General features: G+C 43.3%; 1 protein-coding gene across 1 annotated transcript in view; it reads right to left on the bottom strand.

Moving 5' to 3' along the window:
* LOC118083547 (cytosolic phospholipase A2 beta) overlaps nucleotides 1-24,179 on the bottom strand; it is a 42,614-nt gene that overhangs the window by 15,721 nt on the left and 2,714 nt on the right. The window contains exons 2-8 of the mRNA XM_035112065.2: nucleotides 15,382-15,454; nucleotides 13,727-13,863; nucleotides 5,669-5,800; nucleotides 5,030-5,088; nucleotides 4,036-4,078; nucleotides 3,022-3,085; nucleotides 1,023-1,150 (exon numbers count right to left, since the gene is read on the bottom strand). Coding sequence (XP_034967956.2) covers nucleotides 1,023-1,150; nucleotides 3,022-3,085; nucleotides 4,036-4,078; nucleotides 5,030-5,088; nucleotides 5,669-5,800; nucleotides 13,727-13,863; nucleotides 15,382-15,454 — 636 coding nt within the window. The remainder of the gene's footprint in view (nucleotides 1-1,022; nucleotides 1,151-3,021; nucleotides 3,086-4,035; nucleotides 4,079-5,029; nucleotides 5,089-5,668; nucleotides 5,801-13,726; nucleotides 13,864-15,381; nucleotides 15,455-24,179) is intronic.

Genomic DNA, 24,179 nt, shown 5'->3' with positions numbered 1-24,179 from the left:
CCCGGATTTCCCTTCCTACTGTCCTGTGAACATATTAGTGAACATATTTTTGTTCACTAAAATTTCCTCAACAATGGTTTTGACAAAGTCAAAAATAAGACCATTGCTGGATCGTGATGAAGTGCTTTTCAATATAGCACACAACTATTACAAATGTATTTATTTAACTATCCTATTTGACTTTCATAATCAGTTGAACTACTAGATCAAAGCAGAGCACTTTATCATTCTTTGGCTACTGTGCCAATTAGGAGAGGTGTGCTAGTTGGACATGTAACAAGGAGAATAACTGGAGATCTCAACATCAATACATTTTGGATATTCAGGAACTATGGATAGTATTCAACTGTACCACCAGCAGAAGAATAATTGCTAGTGCAATAGAACTTTCCCCCATCTCCTGTCCCCCATGCATGACACACACACACAAAATCTGCTCCAGAGGGTCGGGAAAACCCCCAAAACAGATTTAGGGGGCACATGGGGGATAGGAGAGGGAGGAAAAGTTCCATTGCACAAGTAGAAATCACTGTGCTGGCAGAAATATTTATTTTCAGTATAGTGGAACCTCGTGTTACATACTGCCTTCCTTACGAATCCTTCGGGTTACAAGTTCTGCTAACCCAGGAGTAGATGCCCCTTGTTGCAAACTTTGCCCCAGGATGCGAGCGGAAGTCGCGTGCTGGTGGCACGGCAGCAGGGGGGGGGGTGCCATTAGCGAAAGCATGCCTCATGTTACGGACGGTTTCTGGTTAAGTTCGTAACCGGAGGTACCACTGTACAACATTTCAGGATTCTTTAGCCTCAGGCATGTGCTCCTGTAATTGCTGAGTGTATTTTTCTAATGCAGGCATCCCCAAACTTTGGCCCTCCAGATGTTTTGGCCTACAACTCCCATGATCCCTAGCTAACAGGACCAGTGGTCGGGGAAGATGGGAATTGTGGTCTAAAACATCTGGAGGGCCGAAGTTTGGGGGTGCCTGTTCTAATGCTACCTGTGGGTACAGGACAGTGGCTTTTACCTGAACGTTGGCTTTCAACACTGGCCCCCAGCTCTTTATGCAATGAAAGCAGAAGGAATCTACATCTTTGGACGTCGTCTGTGTCCCTTCATAAGACTCTCGCATGGTAAGCACAACATTTTTCTTGGCTAAAAAAATTAATACTTTAATCATAAGTTACACATTTTTGTTCACAGATAGTTTTTAATTAACCAGTTAAACTCTGTTTAGCATAGTTCTATACAATCCTGATGTGCAGCTCTCTCTTTCTCTATATATACTATATATACTCAATATGAGTAACATCCACTGATAACGGGTTATATTTATTTTATTTTATTTTGGTCTGCTAAACTTCATACTTTGCCTATTAAGAAAATTAAGGTGGCCTGGCTTAAAATTCAAGCAAATATTCAAAATCCACCAAAATGTAACAGTCACCACTCATGATCCGAATATTAAATTTAAAATCTCATTTTTACCTCACAACTTGAGCACTTCAGATTTGTTAGCATTTCACATCAGCTATGGAGTAGTGCAAATTTCTCCTAACATATATATATGTTTGTGTGCAATTTTGCCGAATATACACATTTCTGAAAAGCAATTTTCCCTAATAAAATGCATTTTGTATGTTATTCTCATGAATATATGCATTTTTATTCACACTTCACCCTCACATATACATTTCTTTACCTATTAAATGGGTAGAGAACCACACAGCAAAATTTGTATTATAATTTATGATGCCATAATGCATTTGTTAGTTTTAATAATCTTTTTCTTTCTTTCTTTCTTTTTTCATTTGTAAGGTACTAATATGGCTACCCCACAGAAATAATTGCTTACTAAGCATCCACCTCTTGTCAGTTCTCTCTTACAAATCCTCTCCCTCAAGAAACATGAGTTTAGAAACCTAAACTTAAAGTTTAGAAACATGAGTTTAGAGCCAGTGTGGTGTAGTGGTTAAGAGCGGTAGACTCGTAATCTGGGGAACTGGGTTCGCGTCTCCACTCCTCCACATGCAGCTGCTGGGTGACCTTGGGCTAGTCACACTTCTTTGAAGTCTCTCAGCCCCACCCACCTCACAGGGTGTTTGTTGTGGGGGGGGAGGGGAAAGGAGATTGTTAGCCGCTTTGAGACTCCTTCGGGTAGTGATAAAGGGGATATCAAATCCAAACTCTTCACATTTTAGCTCCACCTTTTATGCAGATATCTGAACCTTCAGAAAATATGAGGCAAGGATTCAACATCAAATTTTGCAGATAGAATCAGAGGAGGATATTGAGGAGACAATTCATTGTATCTTTAAACTTGACCTAGTTTGGGGGGTTTTGTGTTCTTGTTGTTTTTTGCTATTTCTCTTGTGAAAATTATGTAAAGTAGATAGAAAGAGTAGGGCTGCCAGTTAATTCAGGGATTGCTGGACTACAGTGATCATCCCTGACCTTTGACCATGATGGCTGATGCTGATGGGAGCTGGAGCCCACAACTTGGAGAGAAGGAAGGTGGTACCCTAAACTTAGCTAAAGAGATCTCAGCCAATTCATAAATTGAGATTTCATCAAATACATGAGTTTGCCTCCACGCAAACAATAATTTTGAAGAGAAAAGCATACATCTGGCAAATTTAATGAGTCACAGCTGCGGTCTTAGAAGAGGAATTCCCTCCAGTGTGATTAATGGATTAAGAAGCTATTTAACTGACTAAAAGGCAACATTCATTAGACAGATGCCCATTAGGCAGCATGTTTATTATTTTTTAATGTAAGTATTTAGAAATACTTTTAAGTAGTTGAATATTTATAGCTACTGCTCTTCTAAGATAGCATCTGCCTTCTGCCGTATTTATCTTCAAAATTAACTTACAGCTTACATCAGTTAAAATTACAATCTCAACATCAGTAAAAAAAAATATGCAGTCAATTAAATGCTACAGCCCTAGTAAACAATATATATTTAATAACATATATTAGTGGTAAAACACTAGCTGGGCTACATGCCTAAGAGAGAGGCCAACCTTTCAAAAGCTTCTCGTTCTCTTCTTTCTTCACCTTTACTTCCAAGATGGAAAGTTCACGAGCCTATGAAAACAGAAGGCACAGAGTAATAATGTTGATGCCTGATCTGAATGCTCGGAGGAAAATACAAAGTATTTCTACAATCAAAGCCATCTGTTTATTTATTTCATCCAAGCAATTTGTTTAAGTAATATGATTGCCAGTTATTTAATTGCACCATTCTCTCTATCTAATTTCTCTCTCTCTATTTGCTAGCACTTCATAGAATCCCAAAAGGTGATATTCAGTGTTTGTCATATTCTGAAAAGATCCACTGAAATCAATGGACAAGTAATTTATGTCCACTGCTTGTCCCCTCTAAACGTTCAGTATTTTGCAGGAGGGGTCCCAACACATGCTGGAAATGTAGGCTGAAGCACTCTATTGCCCTAGCATGACAAATCCACTTTTTATTTAAAAAGAAAATGCTTTTTGTGGTTAGGAAAGTGACAGGGGGGAAATGATTAACAGGGAGACGTATGAACACCATGCAGCAAATAAGGATGAATGCTCTTTATCATTTAATCTCCACATAAACAAATCAAAACAAGAGCTCAATAATGACAAGGCATAGTCTAATCTTTATGTAAGACTTGTGCAAGGAAATCACAATGAATGCTCAATAAATAGGTCACCTGGAGGCGCCTTCAGTGTGTCTACCCTGAATACGACTTCATTTATTCATCCATCCCTTTAATAAAAATATTTATATACTGCTAAAAAAATACTTATTAAAAAGTAACAGAGCAGTTTACAACAGTTGGAACATAAAACCACACAATAAAAGACATATAAATATTTTAAAATCAGAGATCAGCTAACTATTATGGAAATATGTATTCTCAATTGCCTGCATAAGCCTGAAGGAATTAGATATTACCAAGAGTGTCGGCTTTCCTAAAGAGTTAGCATCTCCAACAAGATGGAATAAATAATTATGAATCAAGATAACTTTCAATACAAAGAATTCTTACCACTAAAACACCATTGGAAATCAGTTGCTCGAGAGGTCCTGAACTAGAAGGTAGAGAGAAGGGAAAGGGGTGGTTAAATATAAGTCTGTTAAAGTCGTTGATATTTTATACAGTAACATTTTGGAAATGACTGACAAAGAGCAATAGTTTTCAAGGTATTTAATACAGTGGTACCTTGGTTTTCGAACGTAATCCGAAAACCGAAAACTCAATAGCTGACAGCTAGGCCTCAGGATCTTGTTCTCAGCGGAAGCCGTGTGGCATGTTCGACTTCCGAGGCGTGTTCGAAAAACGAAGCATTTACTTCTGAGTTTACGGCATTTGAAAACTGAAATGTTCATCAACGGAGACATTCAAAAACTGAGGTACCACTGTACATGGAAGTCTGACCACATGGCTGCTAGAATCCTATCCTACAAACTAGAAATGAAATAGGCAAATCACAAAGTGCTCTTGTACTACGGTATAATATGGAGAAGCTGGGGAGAATGGCTATTTATTTAGTAACTTGCTTTCTATTTTTTTATGGGGCAAATTCAAAGTAGTTGATATAATGCAATACATAAAAAGAACAATGGGGAGATGCATTCCACAAATCAGGTGGAGTACTGAAAAGGCCATATTGGTTAAAGATGCTGCTATAGCAAAGGAGACCATTGGTTCCTCTGAGGTGGTATCTTGACACTATATGTGACCAATTACACAAAAATGCAAGGATGCACCTTTCCTATTTTTGATTAATTGTCATTAATGATATGGGCATAAATAAAGAAAGGTAGTTCATTATTCTCAATATAATATAGAACTATTACCCAAATATGCCAGCATAAACAAAGCCAGAATATTAAGATTCAAATGTAGACAAAACAGAAAGAAGTGGCGGAGACATATTAAAACAACGAGATTAGCAGAACTATATAACAAAAGAAAAGTAGGAATTTCCAAGAATATGCTATTTTTAGAATCCTTTCCTTGCATCTAACAAACCACTTACGTTTCTGCCAACTTGAATTCCACTTCCAGAGATTCATAAGCATGAGGACAATCTTCTTTCTGATAACACAAAAACCAATTACCAATGCTCATTTGCCTACTCAATGCAGAAATCTCAGTCATTAAGGACATAATTGACAAATGCTTGCCACTGCACTCCAAAACCCTTCCATCTGGCACAATCTAACTAAGCACACCTGGAATCCAGGCTTTGGAGGTGGGGGAAGAATTTAGCCTGGGGAAATAGGGCAGGTGAAAGGGATGAGGTGTCACTCCCTGGTAAAATTACTGCAGTAGCTCTGCATAGCTGCTCTGAAGCAAGGGGAAAGAACATCCACATCATATTATTTATTATTGCTAGTGTTACCTAAAGTCTTTTGGGTTCCCTCAACGTTTCTGCAATTGCCTGAGAAAGAACTTCCTAATTCACTTCTGTTTTTACTTGGGGAAATCCCAGTTAAGTATTTCTCTAAGGAAGGGATTCTCAAGCAGTCAACCAGGACCTGGGAGTGGGCCATGGGCCACCCAAGACATCCTCACTTGTCTGCTAGCTATTCCATGGTTTTTCAGTTCTCTGCATGTTTGTTTGTTTGTTTGTTTCGTAAATGTGTAGAACAATACATTAACTTTTAGCCCTCACCTCTGGTTTTAAGGAAAATAGCTCAAGAGCTGTTATGCCAGGCCGGACTTTTTCCAAATCGAAAAAGATAACAAAATGTACATCATCTTTGTCGGTTAGAGTGGCACTACAGACCTCCAGCTGTAATATATTCTAGGAACAGAAGAAAAGGAATGTTAGAATTGTACAGTATAGGGATAGAGTGGAAATTCAGTTCAGGTGACCTTTAAAACAGAATCTATCAAATTAGCACATTTCAAAACAATATTCAAACCCAAACACAGCTATCCTTTGACATTTGGCACTCACCTGAATTTTACCATACAGTTTGCCAACCAACCAATGTTTGCAAAAATGCATATATTGGAGGAAAGTGTGAATGAAAATGAATATCTAGTGAAGATAACTGACAAGAATGCATTATATTAGAGGAAATTGCTTGCAAAAATATGTACATTAGTAAAAACAGCATATAAAGCTGTGTTTAATGGAAGAAATTGGCACTAAAATGCTGATGAATTTTCATGAGCATTTTTAAAGGAAAATTTGCAAATTGCCGCAAAATGAGGAAAACTGAATTTAAGATTATTTTTCCAAAGTGAGAGAACAAAAATTGATGCACCCTTCCATCCCAAATCACACATGGTGACCCTGCCCCCCAACATCCATACATCAAGCAACATCTGAAAGTATTTACGTATATCACATATTTACATCTTTATAATTCCACTTTACTATCCCATCACTTATGGACCTCTAAGGCAGCTAGTATGTTGTTTAAAAAACAAAAAATAAAATAATAATAATCTGAATTCAGTATGAAATACAAGTATAGATATAACAATAAGAACAGAACCAGCATTAAAAAGGAGGGAGAAATCCAATCATCATTAATGCCAAAGATATACAGAACATCAGTTTTCATTGGAAATCTAAACACCATTAGGGAAGTGAAAAAAATCATTCCCCAAGCTAGAGAGCTCCACAATCTTGGCAGGAAAGCCAAACCTGGTACTCTCCAAATGTTTTGGACTACAACTCCCATCAGCTTAAACATTATATGGCTGTGCTTGTTGGGGCTGAAAGGAGTTGTGGTCAAAAATACCTGGAAAGCACCAGGTTAATGAGCAATGTCATATGCTCACCAATCAGACTCTCTTGGCTGTGAAACCCTGAGCAGAGCCTGCATCAAAGACCTGAGAGATCAGGTAGCATCACAGGAGGTGGTGAATTCCTGTCCCCAAACCATTTAAGACTTCAAAAAGCACAGGTAATCAGGACTTTGATTTGGTCTTGGACACAGACAGGGAGCTACTGGAACAGTATTAATCTGAAAAACTGGCCGCAGTCAAAACCAGCAGCAACAACTGAAGTTTCCAAGCCCTTTTTAAAAGGAAGCCCCATGCAGAAGAAGTTGCACTACACCCCAAACTGAATTTGGACTGCTGGAATACCAATATTGGCTTTAGAACGGTATGTGCATACGTGGTCTAAGCTAAGCAGCAAAGGTAAAACAATATCTCTAACATGAGCATTTATTCGCTGTGTTGCATATATTACACACACACAAACACACACTGCGTCCACTTCCAACTAGAAGGTACAAACTCTACCCCTTGCCTCATTTTCTGCCGCCGTGACATTTGGACACTCTGAAATGCAATGTACCATAAGCATATAACAAGTCTTGACTTTGCAGAATGCCAAAAACAGAATCACCTGACATAGCTATTCTTTTGCCGCAGGCAAAGTGGCTGGTGAATATGTTGGAGAACTGCTCCACACACACAAACCAAGATGGATCCTGCTGCATGGGGGGGGAGGGGGAGGGGGAGATCTACTGATTCACAGGAACACAGGAAGCCACCTTATATTGAATCAGAACATTGGACCATCTATCCCTGTGTCAGCTACACTGATTGGCAGCGGCTCAGTGGGGTTTCCGCCGGGGAGCCTTTCCTTATTCTACGGGCTGATGCTGGAGACTGAACCTGGGACACTGAGCATGAAAGGGAGATGCTCCACCACTGAGCAACAGATCTTCTGAGAGGCAGAAGAAGTGTATCCACTGTAGAATCTTTGCATGTGTAAAAAAAGGCTGCCACACCTGTTACCAGATTCTGGGAGGATTTAAAGGGTTGAATTACAGGTACAGGCAAGCCTGGAGGTTAGCTTTAGTGGGAAAGCTTCCATGTGAATTGAAAGTAATTATGGGACCAGCATGATTAGCTTGAGGGAGAGTGCTATGAATTTAGCATCTTTGTTGATGATAAAACTAATCTCCACCTTCCCATTAAATGAGGGTTGAAGTAAACTGCTCTATTGGTAGATTCAATACAAGTTGGAATGTATTATGACTTGCACATACCAGCTGAGGGCATTCTTATGACACTTGGAACCAATGTGTCTGATGGCTGGGGAGGGCAGATTTAGTTTTGTTTCAGGTAAGCTATTTCCACTGGAAGAAAATACTCCGGGGGGGGGGCAGTTAAATCCTCCCCTTCCTCCATTTAGGGTGGCCACTTATGCATTGTCCAAAATGTACTCAATCGAGATAGGACTGAGGCACTGTTAGTGGGTGGTTCTCTAGACCAGATGGGTGGGAGATCGCCTGCTCTCGATGGGGTTACACTTCCTCTGAAAGAGCAGGCTTGAAGCTTGGGGGTACTCCTGGATCCTTTGCTTGAGGCTCAGGTGGTCTCAGTGGCCCGGAGTGCCTTCTATCAGCTTCAGCTGGTGTCCCAGCTATATCCCTGGGCAGGGATAGCTTAACTACTGTTGTCTATGCTCTGGTAACCTCAAGATTAGACATAAGGCTGCCTCTGAAGATGGTTCAAAAATTTCAGCTAGTGCAGAATTCAGTGGCCAGGTTGCTCACTAGAACAAGACGGTTTGAGCATATTACACTGATCCTGGTCTGATTGCACTGCCTACTGATTAGTTTCTGGGCCCAATTCTAAGTGCTGGTTTTGACCTGTAAAGGCTTAAACGGCTCAGTACCTCAAGGACCTCCTCTTTCCATATAAACCTTGTTGTTGTTGTTGTTGTTTAGTCGTTTAGTCGTGTCCGACTCTTCGTGACCCCATGGACCATAGCACGCCAGGCACTCCTGTCTTCCACTGCCTCCCGCAGTTTGGTCAAACTCATGTTCGTAGCTTCGAGAACACTGTCCAACCATCTTGTCCTCTGTCGTCCCCTTCTCCTAGTGCCCTCAATCTTTCCCAACATCAGGGTCTTTTCCAAGGATTCTTCTCTTCTCATGAGGTGGCCAAAGTATTGGAGCCTCAGCTTCACGATCTGTCCTTCCAGGGAGCACTCAGGGCTGATTTCCTTAAGAATGGATAGGTTTGATCTTCTTGCAGTCCATGGGACTCTCAAGAGTCTCCTCCAGCACCATAATTCAAAAGCATCAATTCTTCGGCGATCAGCCTTCTTTATGGTCCAGCTCTCACTTCCATACATCACTACTGGGAAAACCATAGCTTTAACTATACGGACCTTTGTCGGCAAGGTGATGTCTCTGCTTTTTAAGATGCTATCTAGGTTTGTCATTGCTTTTCTCCCAAGAAGCAGGCGTCTTTTAATTTCGTGACTGCTGTCACCATCTGCAGTGATCAAGGAGCCCAAGAAAGTAAAATCTCTCACTGCCTCCATTTCTTCCCCTTCTATTTGCCAGGAGGTGATGGGACCAGTGGCCATGATCTTGGTTTTTTTGATGTTGAGCTTCAGACCATATTTTGCGCTCTCCTCTTTCACCCTCATTAAAAGGTTCTTTAATTCCTCCTCGCTTTCTGCCATCAAGGTTGTGTCATCTGCATATCTGAGGTTGTTGATATTTCTACCGGCAATCTTAATTCCGGCTTGGGATTCATCTAGTCCAGCCTTTCGCATGATGAATTCTGCATATAAGTTAAATAAGCAGGGAGACAATATACAACCTTGTCGTACTCCTTTCCCAATTTTGAACCAATCAGTTGTTCCATATCCAGTTCTAACTGTAGCTTCTTGTCCCACATAGAGATTTCTCAGGAGACAGGTGAGGTGATCAGGCACTCCCATTTCTTTAAGAACTTGCCAAAGTTTGCTGTGGCAAACAGTCAAAGGCTTTTGCATAGTCAATGAAGCAGAAGTAGACGTTTTTCTGGAACTCTCTAGCTTTCTCCATAATCCAGCGCATGTCTGGTATTTGGTCTCTGGTTCCTCTGCCCTTTCGAAATCCAGCTTGCACTTCTGGGAGTTCTCTGTCCACATACTGCCTAAGCCTGCCTTGTAGAATTTTAAGCATAACCTTGCTAGCATGTGAAATGAGCGCAATTGTGCGGTAGTTGGAGCATTCTTTGGCACTGCCCTTCTTTGGAATTGGGATGTAGACTGATCTTCTCCAATCCTCTGGCCATTGCTGAGTTTTCCAAACTTGCTGGCATATTGGGTGTAGCACCTTAACAGCATCATCTTTTAAAATTTTAAATAGTTCAGCTGGAATACAGTGGAACCTCGGTTTACGAACACAATTGGTTCCAGAAGTCTGTTCATAAACCGAAGTGTTCGTAAACCGAAGTGAACTTTCCCATTGAAAGTAATGGGAAGTTGATTAATCCGTTCTAGACGAGGAAAAACACCCCCTAGAACGGATTAACCGCTTTGCTCCGATGCCTTCGCGGAGGCTGGGGAGCGTTTCCGCGACTGGGCTGCAGCCGCAAAAGCGGTCCCCGGCCTCCGCAAAGATATCGGAGCAAAGCCCCAGCCTCCGGAAGGCATCGGAGCTGGGACTTCGCTCCGATGCCTTTGCGAAGGCGGTCCCCGGCCTCCGCAAAGGCATCTGAGCGAAGTCCCGGTTCCGATGCCTTCCGGAGGCCGGGGAGCCTTTCCGCGACTGGGCTGTGCAGCCGCGAAAGCAGTCCCCGGCTACCGGAAGCCGGGGACCGCTTTCGCGGCTGCACAGCCCAGTCGCGGAAACGCTCCCCGGCCTCTGGAAGGCATCGGAGCGAAGTCCCGGCTCCGATGCCTTCCGGAGGCTGGGGATCGTCGCGAAAGTGCTCCCCGGCCTCCGCAAAGACATCGGAGCGAAGTCACTCCGATGCCTTTGCGGAGGCCGGGGAGCACTTTCGCGACTGGGCTGTGCAGCTGCGAAAGCGGTCCCTGGCTACCGGAAGCCGGGGACCGTTTTCGCGGCTGCACAGCCCAGTCACGGAAACGCTCCCCGGCCTCCGGAAGGCATCGGAGCCGGGACTTTGCTCCGATGCCTTTGCGGAGGCTGGGGAGCCGCGAAAGCGGTCCCCGGCCTCCGCAAAGGCATCTGAGCGAAGTCCCGGCTCCGATGCCTTCCGGAGGCTGGGGCTTTGCTCTGATGCCTTTGCGGAGGCCGGGGACCGCTTTCGCGGCTGCAGCCCAGTCGCGGAAACGCTCCCCGGCCTCCGCAGAGGCATCGGAGCGAAGCCCAGCCTCCCCGAAGGTATCCGACGCTCCGATGCCTTTGGGGAGGTTTGGCCTTCGCTCCGATGCCTTCGGGGAGGCCGGGCCTTCGCTGCGGGCCTCCAGGAGGCATCGGAGCGAAGGCCCGGCCTCCCCGAAGGCATCGGACGCTCAGTAGACCTCCGGCACCTCGGTTTACTAACTTCCGGGTTAGGATAGTTCGTAAACCGAAAGTTCGTAAACCGAGGTGTTCGTAAACCGAGGTACCACTGTATCATCACTTCCACTGGCCTTGTTATTAGCAGTGCTTTCTAAGGCCCATTTGACTTCACTCTCCAAGATGTCTGGCTCAAGGTCAGCAACCACACTACCTGGGGTGTACGAGACCTCCATATCTTTCTGGTATAATTCCTCTGTGTATTCCTGCCACCTCTTCTTGATGTCTTCTGCTTCTGTTAGGTCCTTACCACTTTTGTCCTTGATTATGGTAATCTTTGTACGAAATGTTCCTTTCATATCTCCAATTTTCTTGAACAGATCTCTGGTTTTCCCCATTCTATTGTTTCCCTCTATTTCTTTGCATTGCTCATTTAAGAAGACCCTCTTGTCTCTCCTTGCTGTTTTTTGGAAATCTGCATTCAGTTTCCTGTATCTTTCCCTATCTCCCTTGCATTTTGCTTGCCTCCTCTCCTCCGCTATTTGTAAGGCCTCGTTGGACAGCCATTTTGCTTTCTTGCATTTCCTTTTCCTTGGGATGGTTTTCGTTGCTGCCTCCTGTATAATGTTACAAGCCTCCATCCATAGTTCTTCAGGCCCTCTGTCCACCAAATCTAAATCCTTAAACCTGTTCCTCACTTCCACTGTGTATTCATAAGGGATTTGATTCAGATTGTATCTTACTGGCCCAGTGGCTTTTCCTACTTTCTTCAGTTTAAGCTGGAATTTTGCTATAAGAAGCTGATGATCTGAGTTACAGTCAGCTCCAGGTCTTGTTTTTGCTGACTGTATAGAGCTTCTCCATCTTTGGCTGCAGAGAATAGAATCAATCTGATTTCGATGCTGCCCATTTGGTGATATCCATGTGTAGAGTCGTCTCTTGTGTTGTTGGAAGAGAGTGTTTGTGATGACCAGCTTGTTCTCTTGACAGAACTCTATTAGCCTTTGCCCTGCTTCATTTTGAACTCCAAGGCCAAACTTGCCAGTTGTTCCTTTTATCTCTTGATTCCCTACTTTAGCATTCCAATCCCCTGTAATGAGAAGAACATCCTTCTTTGGTGTCATTTCTAGAAGGTGTTGTAGGTCTTCATAGAATTGGTCAATTTCACTTTCTTCAGCACCGGTAGTTGGTGCATAAACTTGGATTAGCGTGATGTTAAAAGGTCTGCCTTGGATTCGTATCGAGATCATTCTGTCATTTTTGAGATTGCATCCCATTACAGCTTTTGCCACTCTTTTGTTGACTATGAGGGCCACTCCATTTCTACTACAGGATTCTTGCCCACAGTAGTAGATATGATAGTCACCCGAACTGAATTTGCCCATTCCCTTCCATTTTAGTTCACTGATGCCCAGGATGTCGATATTTATTCTTGTCATCTCATTTTTGACCACATCCAGCTTACCTCCATTCATGCTTCTTACATTCCAGGTTCCTATGCAATATTTTTCTTTACAGCATCGGACTTTCCTTTCGCTTAATATAAACCTACCCAGACCCTAAGATCATCTTCGTGTGCCTCTTCCTCAAGAGGTCCGGAGGGTGGCAACACAAGAATGGGCCTTCTCTGCACTGTGACTACCCATCTGTGGAATACTCTCCCCAGGAAAATTCGCCTGGCACCTTCAGTATATACCTTTAGGCGCCAGGCAAAAATGTTCCTTTTTAACCAGGCCTTTGGTTGATTTGATTGACATCCAATGCCATTTTAAAATGTGGGTTTTTGTGGAGGGTATTGGGTTGTTGTGTTTTGATTTTATTCTGTGACCCACCCTGAGACCTCTGGGCATAGGGTGGTATATAAATTCAGTAAATAATAATGATGATAATAATAATAATAATAATACCGCCAAAAAAGAAGGCAGAAGAGGACACTGGCTTCCATAAATCTTGCATGTGGTGATTTATATGTATAGTTGCAAATTTATATATAATTACTATAATTTAAATTTTAAAAACAGTACATGCTACCCTAATGGGGAAGACTTGAGAGCAGGTGAGCTGTGTGGCTACTTAGTCTGCTGTCCAGGTGTTTACAACTTCAAGGACCCTGATGCTCCCTTTTCTTAGTGTCCATTATCTTTTTCTTCCTTAAAAGAAAGGGCACCTTCAAAATAGTCCTCTGTAACGTAGAGCACATGGGCACCACTTGACTACCATTCCTGCTCGGATCCCAGTAATTATTAACCCTGCCCTCAGCCGATGCTGATAGTACTTTTAAGCCCTGCATGTAAAATGTGATTTACCTTGCTTGGCCCTGAGCACAAACTAAGCACAAAACTAGAGGCATTTTTGTCACAAAAGCACCCCTGCATTAGAGGCAACAACTTCATTTTTCCTAAATCAGACTTGTTTGGAAAAGCCATTTATTTTATCTTACTGCAATAATATCTTTATCTGCCCAGCAGGTTTTCCAAACAACTGGTGGTATGTTGAATATCTTACCTTACCTTGATCTCAGTTTGGATTCTAAAATAGAATGTCTCATTCCAGACTGGTTTATCAGAGTTCTTCATAGTTCGGGTTCTGAATTTCTCAGGCGATGCTGTCGGCAGATGCAAGGTCACGTAGCAATTAGATGGAAACACTGCAGCAAGGAATGGAAAAGCTTTTTAACAGTTGTGATCGTATACTTAACAAGGTCTTAAGCCTTAGGGGCAAAGATGGGGATGCCACATCACATTGTATGGGACAAAGAGTGGGAGGGGCATCTATTTCTGAATATATTTTTGCAGTGAAGGTCTGAGCTGGAATATATCTGTGATATAAGGAACAGAGAGATTTGGTGGTGGTGGTGGTGGTGGTGGTGGTGGTGAACCCTCTGGCACCAACTAGATGACCTAATGTGATGTTTTGGAACATAAACCAATATTCTAGCTGTTATAACACCTATTACTACCCTTACTGGTATTGGTACATAATGCGGGTGCGCTGTGGTCTAAACCACAGAGCCTCTTGGCTCTTGGGCTTGCTGATCAGAAGGTTGGGGGTTTGAATCCCGGAAGAGGGTGAGCTCCCCTCTGTCCCAGCTCCTGCCAACCTAGGAGTTCGAAAGCACGCCAGTGCAAGTAAATAAATAGGTACCGCTGCAGCAGGAAGGTAAACTGTGTTTCCGTGCGCTCTGGTTTCCATCACGGTGTTCTGTTGCGCCAGAAGCGGTTTAGTCACGCTGGCCACATGACTCGGAAAGCTGTCTGCGGACAAACGCCGGCTCCCTCGGCCTGAAAGCCAGATGAGCGCCTCACCCTATAGTTGCCTTTGACTGGACTTAACCATCCAGGAGTCCTTTACCTTTGCCTTACATATCGCTGTTCAAATTGTTGCAGCTGAAAGCAATGTCTAGTGTTAGGAAGCCTCTTTCTCACACCTGCAGCATTGTGCAAAATGCACTGGCTGCATCGTGCAAACTGGTGAACAAGACCAATAACCTGGGTCCTTTTGACTGAACCATCACCAGTTCCGAGCAAGTGCAACAATGGGGGAGGGGGGGGTAACCACTGCGCCATCAGCAGCAGAAAATATATTGAGAGAGGGGCACAAAACAGCAGAGTGCATTTCAGGGAACGGGAAATGTTACATTTCTGAAACAGAACTATATATTTCTCATTCATGATACCATCTCATGATACCATCCTGAATTGAAAAAGTAAGTCCTATTTATTTTGATGGTTAATTTTCATACCTAGAATTACTTAAGAGGATAAACTGAATCATGATAATGAGCTGAATGTGTGAAAAATTCCCTTACTTCCGGTGGTTACAGAAATCCAGCATTTAGAGGGTGACAGCCTATTTCTTGGGGAGAGCGTCCCACTGACAGTGCTTATGAAAGTTTGTAGGGGTGCAGGATCATACCATGGGAAAGAGGCTCTTACACGATTGGATGTATGCATGGATGTGAATTCTGTTCCACTTAAATCACTTGGGACATGTTCAGTAATGTTTAAGAAATGGATACCAATTCTTTTAGTCACCATCAAAACGCTTTCAGATATTTTGTTATTTAATACAGTCCAAGATTCCTAATTCCTACATTGCTATTTTATCCAATAATATTGCTGCACAGTTGAGCCCAGTGGCACGATGAAAGATGCACAAAACTTACATGAAATTCCTGAGGGGATGATATTGGCTTTTATAATTCTGACAGACACCATGGAAACTGGAAACACTTGATTCTGCAATGGAAGAAAAGCCAGTGAACTTCACATGAATAAAAAGTTAGTAAGAATTCTGGATTTATTCCCACATGACAAAGATCACCCAAAGCCACAAACATTACCCATCAGGCCCCGCCAAAACCTCTGCTTCTCCCTTTCTCATCCCATTCCCATTTCCCTATCACTGATGGAGACTTCCCTTGGAAACCTTAGAAACCTCTGGTTAGTGAGCAGATGATGAGTAATGGTGAACAAACTTCCCTTAAAGGCATATGTGATCTTGCCAACCACAAGGAAGTGCTGGATGTTGTTAAGTGTTCAGGCCCAAGAGAATGCAGGCCATAGATGAGAAGGCCAGATCAGTAGTCTGGAAGCACAGAGGTCTCAGTGATATGTGACTTGGACAGAGAGAAGGAAGTATCTTGGAAACGTTTGGGGTATTGGATGGGTCCTGCGGTGCCACCTGACACCTGGGCTGTTAGAGTGTCCCAGTTGGCTCTGACTGGAGTAGCCCTTCTTGATCCATGCAGAAACATGATAATGGTGAGCCTAGGACCCATACCTTGTTTGAAACAAATGTGCTCTCTAGAACATTAGCCAAAATCCTTTGTATGTAACACAAAGGAGCAGACAAGACAAAGTGAAATAGTCTGTCTTATTATGTCCCTTATGAATGCCTCCATGTTGTCTCTGCATGAACAGAGAGTGAGTTTGCCTGCCAATGGCTTCAAGGCTTGAGATGGTAGCAGGCTGAGGGTCATTGTCAGTGGCTGACATAGTAAGGCACCCACTAAAGGGGGGAACACCCCAGGAGGGTGCCCGCTGTAATGATGCTGGTTGCCTTCTCACGGGTAAAGCGCTCCAACTCTGTGGCTGGTTTTCACATGTACAAAACAGAGCATCAAAATCCATGACTGTCCTAGTTTGAATCAGAATCTGGAAGCACCGCCCACCGGGACTTCCACCAACAAAACACCCTTGGCGCCTTGAATCTCCTCCTCTCCTCATGCCTCTTTCCTCCCCTCCGCTGTTGGGGCATAGCTGTCAAGTTTTCCCTTTTCTCGCAAGGAAGCCTATTCAGCATAAGGGAATTTCCCTTTAAAAAAGGGAGAACTTGACAGCTATGTGTTGGGGTGATGGGGCTGCTGGAGCACCCTCTTCACTCGAACTGCTCAGCTGAGGAGCCGGTGCTGTCTCCTCTGGCACCTCCCCCTCCTGAGCGCAATGGTCCGACCCTTCAAACCTTCCCTCTGGGAACCTTGCACTCTCAGCATCCCCAAGGGTCTGTGCAGCTTCCTGAGCCCCAGCATCACCTCCCGAAGGATGTTGCGAAACGCTAGCATCCCGGGCTGCGTCTCCCTCGGAGAGCCCTGGTCCCAACTTCCTGGACTCTCCGCTGACCCCTGGTGGTCCCCTGACACCCACTGACAAGGGGACCGCCTGGACCGGAACCTACTCTTCACCATGGCGACCATACCTCTCACTCTGACAAACGTAGCGGCTACTGCCTGCTTCCTCATCTGAAAAGGCCAAGCAGGTGGTAACAGTGATGAGGAACAGCAGCTGGCAACAATGAGAGTGAGGAGATAGACTCACAGAGAGAAGGGAGTCTTGGCCAAGCTTCCCCACCACCAAAAGAATCTGCAGCAAGCACTGACTGGGAGCCCTGTGAATGTGACACAGGTTCCACTGAAGCTGCTAATCAGAGGAAGGGACTAGAGGCCATTACAGCTGGCCTTATAATCATCCTGATCTAGGACGGTAAGAGAGGCGAGTGGGCCAATCTGGTACCAACAGAGAAGTACGGTATAAAGACTGCCAGAGATGAGAGCCCATGTGGTGTGGGGATTAACATGTCAGACTAGAACCTGGAAGACTCATGTTGCACTCAGCCATGAAGTGTATGGTGTGACCTTGGGTGAGGAACCATTTCTCAATCTGGGCAAGAGTCCCTTCCAGGGTCGGATTTAGGTTTGATGAGGCTCTAAGCTACTGAAGGTAATGGGGCCCTTTATATGTCCAGCTGTCTTTTGTCAACAACAAATTGTCACTGTTTTTTGTGTTGAATATATGCTATGTGGTAATTTATGGACCTAATAGGGAGCTAAAGCCTACAGGATGCTGGACTAGATGGGCTACTGGCCAGATCCAGCAGGACTATTCTTATATTCTTATCCAGACAGCCTGGTTCCAGACTGTCTGTGGCCTTCATACCTTCTGACCTCAACCTGCCCACACACATCTTCCAAATACATGTAAACAAATACAATACAAAGATGACAGACAGTCTGACCAGTGTTTCTGGATGAGGTTTTATTAAAAAGAAACTACAAGCACATGACTTTAAGAGGTGGTGGGTGGGCGAGAGAAAAGCACACTCTAAGAACAATATGTTTGTGTCCCCTCTTCAATCATGTCCATGGGCAAAAGTGCTGCAATATCTTCTTCAGGATATAGTTGAGAGAGAGTTGGAGTTATGCAAGAAATCCCCAGATTTCATTGGCATTCACAATGGTTTTAGACTCCCAATACTTTTACAACGGCAACAATAAAACAACATTTTCCACCTGAATTTTGCTGCTGCAATGAAGAAAGCTAATCCGGAGTGGATTTTTGGGGGGGGGGGGTGTGGAAGGAATGTGAACTCAATTCACATCAATAGGCTCAGAATCTGCTCAGAGGCACCCTGCATTCTAATTATATGTCTTATGAATCTGACTCTCTGGTTGGTAGAAAGAAACACAAAGTAGATCCCTCACTCTATGGGTGTTATGTTGGTGCTGGGTTGGCAGGGCTTGAATGCCTAGCTTTAGATCTTGAGTTGATTCCTTGCAAAAATCTAAACAACTGAATGAATAGTTCACATTGTCTTTAAATGAAATACTGTACTCTTTGACCTCCCAATTTTTCTTCATACAGAAATTTCTCTAGCTTTTCTATGACAGTATCCTGGTTCAGAACCCCATGGCCCCAATGAGAGAAAGGGAAGCACTTCTTCCAACAGCACACATTTAGGCTATGGAATCTGCTGCCACAAAACAGTTCTGATTCATTTCAAAAAATTCAGCATTCCATTCTTTTCAAAGTCAATATTTGGATGTCAATTCCAAAATTCAGACAAAGGCAGTATTCTTGGAAACACAAAGCACAAAAAGGCTCAATCTGATAGAAAAGAGACTTACTTGTGACGTCTTAGTTAGATGGATATATACATAATGCTTCTATAAGGCTTTACAGCAGGGTCTGGCTCTTAGTTTGAAGAATTTCAGTTGGTCACACCACACTAGTTACTTGCCCTCATTTAATCACCATTCATACCCCTAATGATCTGCTCCAGACAATTTTGTTATTACTTTGCACAGTCTTCTGCATGCTTCCATTTCTTGCATATTTTCATTTACATATACTCTGCTGCCACCCTCACTTCCTTATACATGCTGTCTGTTGAGCAATCTTAGGTAACCTCATTTCAAGTTCCCTCTTAGCAAACATGGCACATCCTTCCACATTCTGAAGCTCTCAAGATTTCTCTTCCCAGACTGGTGTCTTATTTCTTGCCTCCAATAATTAAAAGCATACTGGTACTGGTGAGTTCTTATGAGCTAATTATTAACTGATCTCTAGTCTACTTCACCGCCTTGTTCATCCAGAATTCTGATTATTGGACTTTACTCTTATTACTATTGGTAATATTACAGCTACTGGTACCACTTCCTATGTCTGATCCTTGGTCTTTTGACCCCAGCCTTGTCCACTCTGCCTAGCAGCAATTCTTCAGAGCCTCCTGCATAAGACTTTCACATCACCTGCTACCTAACTGTTTAATTGGCAATGCAGTAACTGAACCTGGTTTTTTTGCATACAAATCATGCATCCCACCACTGGGCAACTGCCCTTTCTTACACACTAAAAAGGTAATGTTGCATTTTAATACTGTTAACAGCACCAAGAACCAGTAGGATGTGCAGAATCCAATTAAAAATATTGAGCCTATTTTGGCAAAGTTAAAGGCTGTTAATACCCATTGATTTTAATGTTTAAAACTAACCTAATTTTTAAAATGTCTACCATTTGCATAAATATACCTTAAAAATATTCAGTGTCTCAGCTAAGCAGTGCATTTTATTCATTATGACTGTTTTTCTAGACTTGAATGACAGTCAGCACAACTAGATTATTGTGCTTAGTTTTAGGGTTCTAGAGGAGTTCCAAGTACTGCTATCTAAGGGGTCCAACTTTGTTTCCAAACATGGACATCCTTCCTCCCCCCCCCCCAATATGTTATAGACACTATGTAAGGCTACTTATTGAACCTCCAGGTTGTTCCCATTGACCTTTTTTTTTTTTAGTCTATGGCACAGATCTCCGAAACAGGAAATGAGACAACTTGGCAGTTAAAAAAACTTCAAATTACTAATCCTTTCTTCTGGCTGCAGGTACTTTCTCTAATATTCATGAATGAGCAAATCCTTTTTGAATGAAAAAGTCAGGTTTTGAAACTGAAAAAGTCAGGTTCCAGATAGATAGATAGATGATAGATAGATAGATAGATAGATAGATAGATAGATAGATAGATAGATAGATATACTAAAAGAGCAGCTACGCTGGTGATGCAGGAGAGGATTGCCATTGTCTAATAAACACATTTTATTCTGCTACTGATAACTGGGGACTAGTTTGAATACATAATAAATTGATGAGTAGAATCTTGTTATAGACTATTTTAGGGAACAGCCATTTTATTGTTAACTGCATTTATATCCCACCTTTTTCTCCAAAAAGCTCAGGATGGTGCACATGGTTCTTTACACCCCTCTGTCCTCTTTTAATCCACACAACACCCCTGTGACATGGGTTAGTCTGGGAGCCAATGCCCAGCCCAAGCTCACCCAGGGAGCTTCATGGCCAAGTGAGGATAGAACCCTGGTCTCCCAGGTCCTAATCTGATACCCTGACAGAATTACAAGCCTGGTAGATGAAGGGAACGCTGTGGATGTAGCCTATCTTGATTTCAGCAAGGCCTTTGACAAGGTGCCCCATGATATTCTTGTAAAGAAGCTGGTAAAATGTGGGCTAGACAATGCTACCATTCAGTGGATTTGTAGCTGGATTACTGACCGAACCCAAAGGGTGCTCATCAATGGCTCCTCCTCATCCTGGAGAGTAGTGACTAGTGGGGTGCCACAGGGTTCTGTCTTGGGCCCAGTCTTGTTCAACATCTTTATCAATGACTTGGATGATGGGCTTGAGGGAATCCTGAGCAAGTTTGCAGATGACACCAAGTTGGGAGGGGTGGCTAACACCCCAGAGGACAGGATCACACTTCAGAATGACCTTAACAGATTAGACAACTGGGCCAAAGCAAACAAGATGAATTTTAACAAGGAGAAATGTAAAGTGCTACACTTGGGCAAAAAAAATGAAAGGCACAGATACAGGATGGGAGACACCTGGCTTGAGAGCAGTACATGTGAAAAGGATCTAGGAGTTTTGGTTGACCACAAACTTGACATGAGTCAGCAGTGTGATGCAGCAGCTAAAAAAGCCAATGCAATTCTGGGCTGCATCAATAGGAGTATAGCATCTAGATCAAGGGAAGTAATAGTACCACTGTATTCTGCTCTGGTCAGACCTCACCTGGAGTATTGTGTCCAGTTCTGGGCACCACAGTTCAAGAAGGATACTGATAAGCTGGAACGTGTCCAGAAGAGGGCAACCAAAATGGTCAAAGGCCTGGAAACGATGCCTTATGAGGAACGGCTTAGGGAGCTGGGTATGTTTAGCCTGGAGAAGAGAAGGTTAAGGGGTGATATGATAACCATGTTCAAATATATAAAAGGATGTCATATAAAGGAGGGAGAAAGGTTGTTTTCTGCTGCTCCAGAGAAGCGGACACGGAGCAACGGATTCAAACTACAAGAAAGAAAATTCCACCTAAACATTAGGAAGAACTTCCTGACAGTAAGAGCTGTTCGGCAGTGGAATTTGCTGCCAAGGAGTGTGGTGGAGTCTCCTTCTTTGGAGGTCTTTAAGCAGAGGCTTGACAGCCATCTGTCAGGAATGCTTTGATGGTGTTTCCTGCTTGGCAGGGGGTTGGACTGGATGGCCCTTGTGGTCTCTTCCAACTCTATGATTCTATGATTCTATGACCATTACACCATGGCTATTATTTAGCAATTGATCAGGAATAAGCAATTTCAGCCAAGCCAGGAGTTTCTGAACAAGTATGGGCTAACTGCTAACAAGAGAAGTTGCTGAATTGCAACTTATTACCAAACTTAAAACCATGGAGAGACCTGGTCTGAATAGAGACATTGGATTCTTATCTCATTATACATGATAATTTTTAGCCATCTCACCCCTTGCTTTTTCCTGTAAGACCAATTACAATCGTTAACAGTAATCAACAGGCTTACCACACCTATCAGCCAATCACCCATTCCCACCACCCTTCTGAGTAATACCCATCCTCTCACTATATATAAGGGTCTGGTGACTTCTGTTTCAGTATATCTGAAGAAGTGTGTATGCACACGAAAGCTCATACCAATGACAAACTTAGTTGGTCTCTAAGGTGCTACTGGAAGGAATTTTTTTATTTTGTTTTGACTACGTCAGACCAACACGGCTACCTACCTGCAACTAAAACAATTTTCATCATCATCATGAAATGAATATTCTACAAGCCCTTAACATGGTTCATAACAACATTACATGAAGAAAGATTGAAGAAGCAGTGATGCTGGGGGTGTGCAGACACTGCACAGTGGTCCTGTTAGTGTACCCACACAATCCCAACCTCCCTGTCACTGCCACCCTCAACACACACACACACACACACACACACACACACACACTTATATTGATGCAGCTCCAGCACCACTGAGCAAGCTATTCCAGATGCCACTATCCATGCACATTGCACAAGAGAGAGAGGAACTGGCAGCCTTGGGGGAGAAAAATAAAATAAAATGGGGCGCTCAAAGACAACCCAGGAAGACTGAGCATGTTAAGTGGGCAGGAAATGCTGGCTGACTTTGGGAGAGAAAACAGAAAGCAGGGGGTGGTTGGAAAGAAATATCCCTGGAAGAGGCTGGTTGGCTAGCTGGCACCCTGAACAGGACATTTTGCAGCCTGAAGCAAAGGTTCAACTGGCTCCCTGTCTGCCCCTCCCCCCTACACACAACAGCCAAGGTGCCTAGCACCCAAGTTCTTTTGGGACTCGAGGCAGAAAATCCTACAAGTGCATCTCTCGTCAGTAAAAATGCAACAATAATTAATTATATAAGTAACCATTTGCTGCCCTTCCATGCCACCCAAACACAACTGCCTGAGCTTTGCCCAAGGGCAGGCTGATCCGGGCAGCAGGAATACCATACTGCCAAGTTTTGTGAGGCACAAAGTGGGACGCTGTGTTTTAAATTAGCCGTGTTTTCTTAAAAGCCAGAAAACTGTGGCAGCAAAGGCGACTAGAGGCATCATCCATCTGAGTGTTTTCTTGGTACTGTATACAATTAAGCTTTGGTAATACAGTACTATGCAAATGCATTCTACAGTAAGCTCTGGTCAGCCCAATTATGTAACTCTTAAGCTATGTGTTTGCAACAACCAAAAAAATCAAAACACAAAAATACGATTCTTTCCTTAACGTGTTTTCTTTTTTTATGTCCTTTCCATGCCCAGTGGCAAAGAGAGGGGAGAGTGTGGCCTGTATATGCCTATGCTTCCCAGTTCTTCCTGTGTCCCACTGCTATCCAGTCTGCTCCTACATAGCTTCTCCTGTCACTATTCCCTCCCTAGTACATACTCCGAATGGCTGCTGAGCCACGGCATCTTGCACCCTCTGTTCATAAAAGTACAGGGTTGATCCTCTTACAGAGATGCTTCAGGAAACAGAGGGTGAAGTGCCCACTTCCTTTGCAAAGAGGGAAGCCTGCTTTAGTAACCGACTTTCTCAACAACAAAACCACACTTCTTTCAGTTACTGGCAAACACAAGCTTAAGTGTCCCTGACTACTGGGCACTCGTTCCTTTATGACAAGGCATAATGCTGAACGTGGTGTGTGTTGGGTCAAGGAGCAGTGGAGGAAAGCGTTGTTAATAAACCCTTTGAAGCAAGCAAGCATACAATTAACTCCATCCATGTCTCTAATGGCTTGAATCGTATATTTAAAATATATATTAAGGCACTGTTCCTACAGCAAATGACTAGTGGGGGGAAGGGCTTGGCATGAATGCAATCCATGTCTCTTTGGACAACAGCTCTGTCTGGGTTATTCAGATATTAAGGGCATCCAAATGTGTGTTCATTTGAGCAGGAAATACGCAGGGCCAGGCTCTGTGGACATCAATTCCGATAGCTTTACAGCAGCAGTGCTAGTCCACATGTGACTGCAGCATCCCAAGCCTGCTTTTCCCACTTCTGCCCACCCAAATCAGTTTTGCAATGTGGTTGCAAGAAATGAACAAGCAACAAATGAACATTATAAAGTATCCATGCAGTGCATTAACATGAAAAGTTTGCCTGAAGCATTGGGGGTGGGGTGGGGTATTTGAATTGCTGGTGGGTCTGCTTGTGGGATTCATTGTGAAGGAGAGAGGTGTTGGGCTCACCTGAAAGGGGTAAGAGATGTTTAAAGGAACATTTGTACAGTGGTACTTCGAGATAAGAACTTAATTCGTTCTGGAGGTTCGTTCTCAACCTGAAACTGTTCTTAACCTGAAGTACCACTTTAGCTAATGG

Source organism: Zootoca vivipara, chromosome 1 (genome assembly GCF_963506605.1).
Source record: "Zootoca vivipara chromosome 1, rZooViv1.1, whole genome shotgun sequence".
Classification (NCBI taxonomy): domain Eukaryota; kingdom Metazoa; phylum Chordata; class Lepidosauria; order Squamata; family Lacertidae; genus Zootoca; species Zootoca vivipara.
This window is presented reverse-complemented; position numbering and strand designations above follow the sequence as displayed.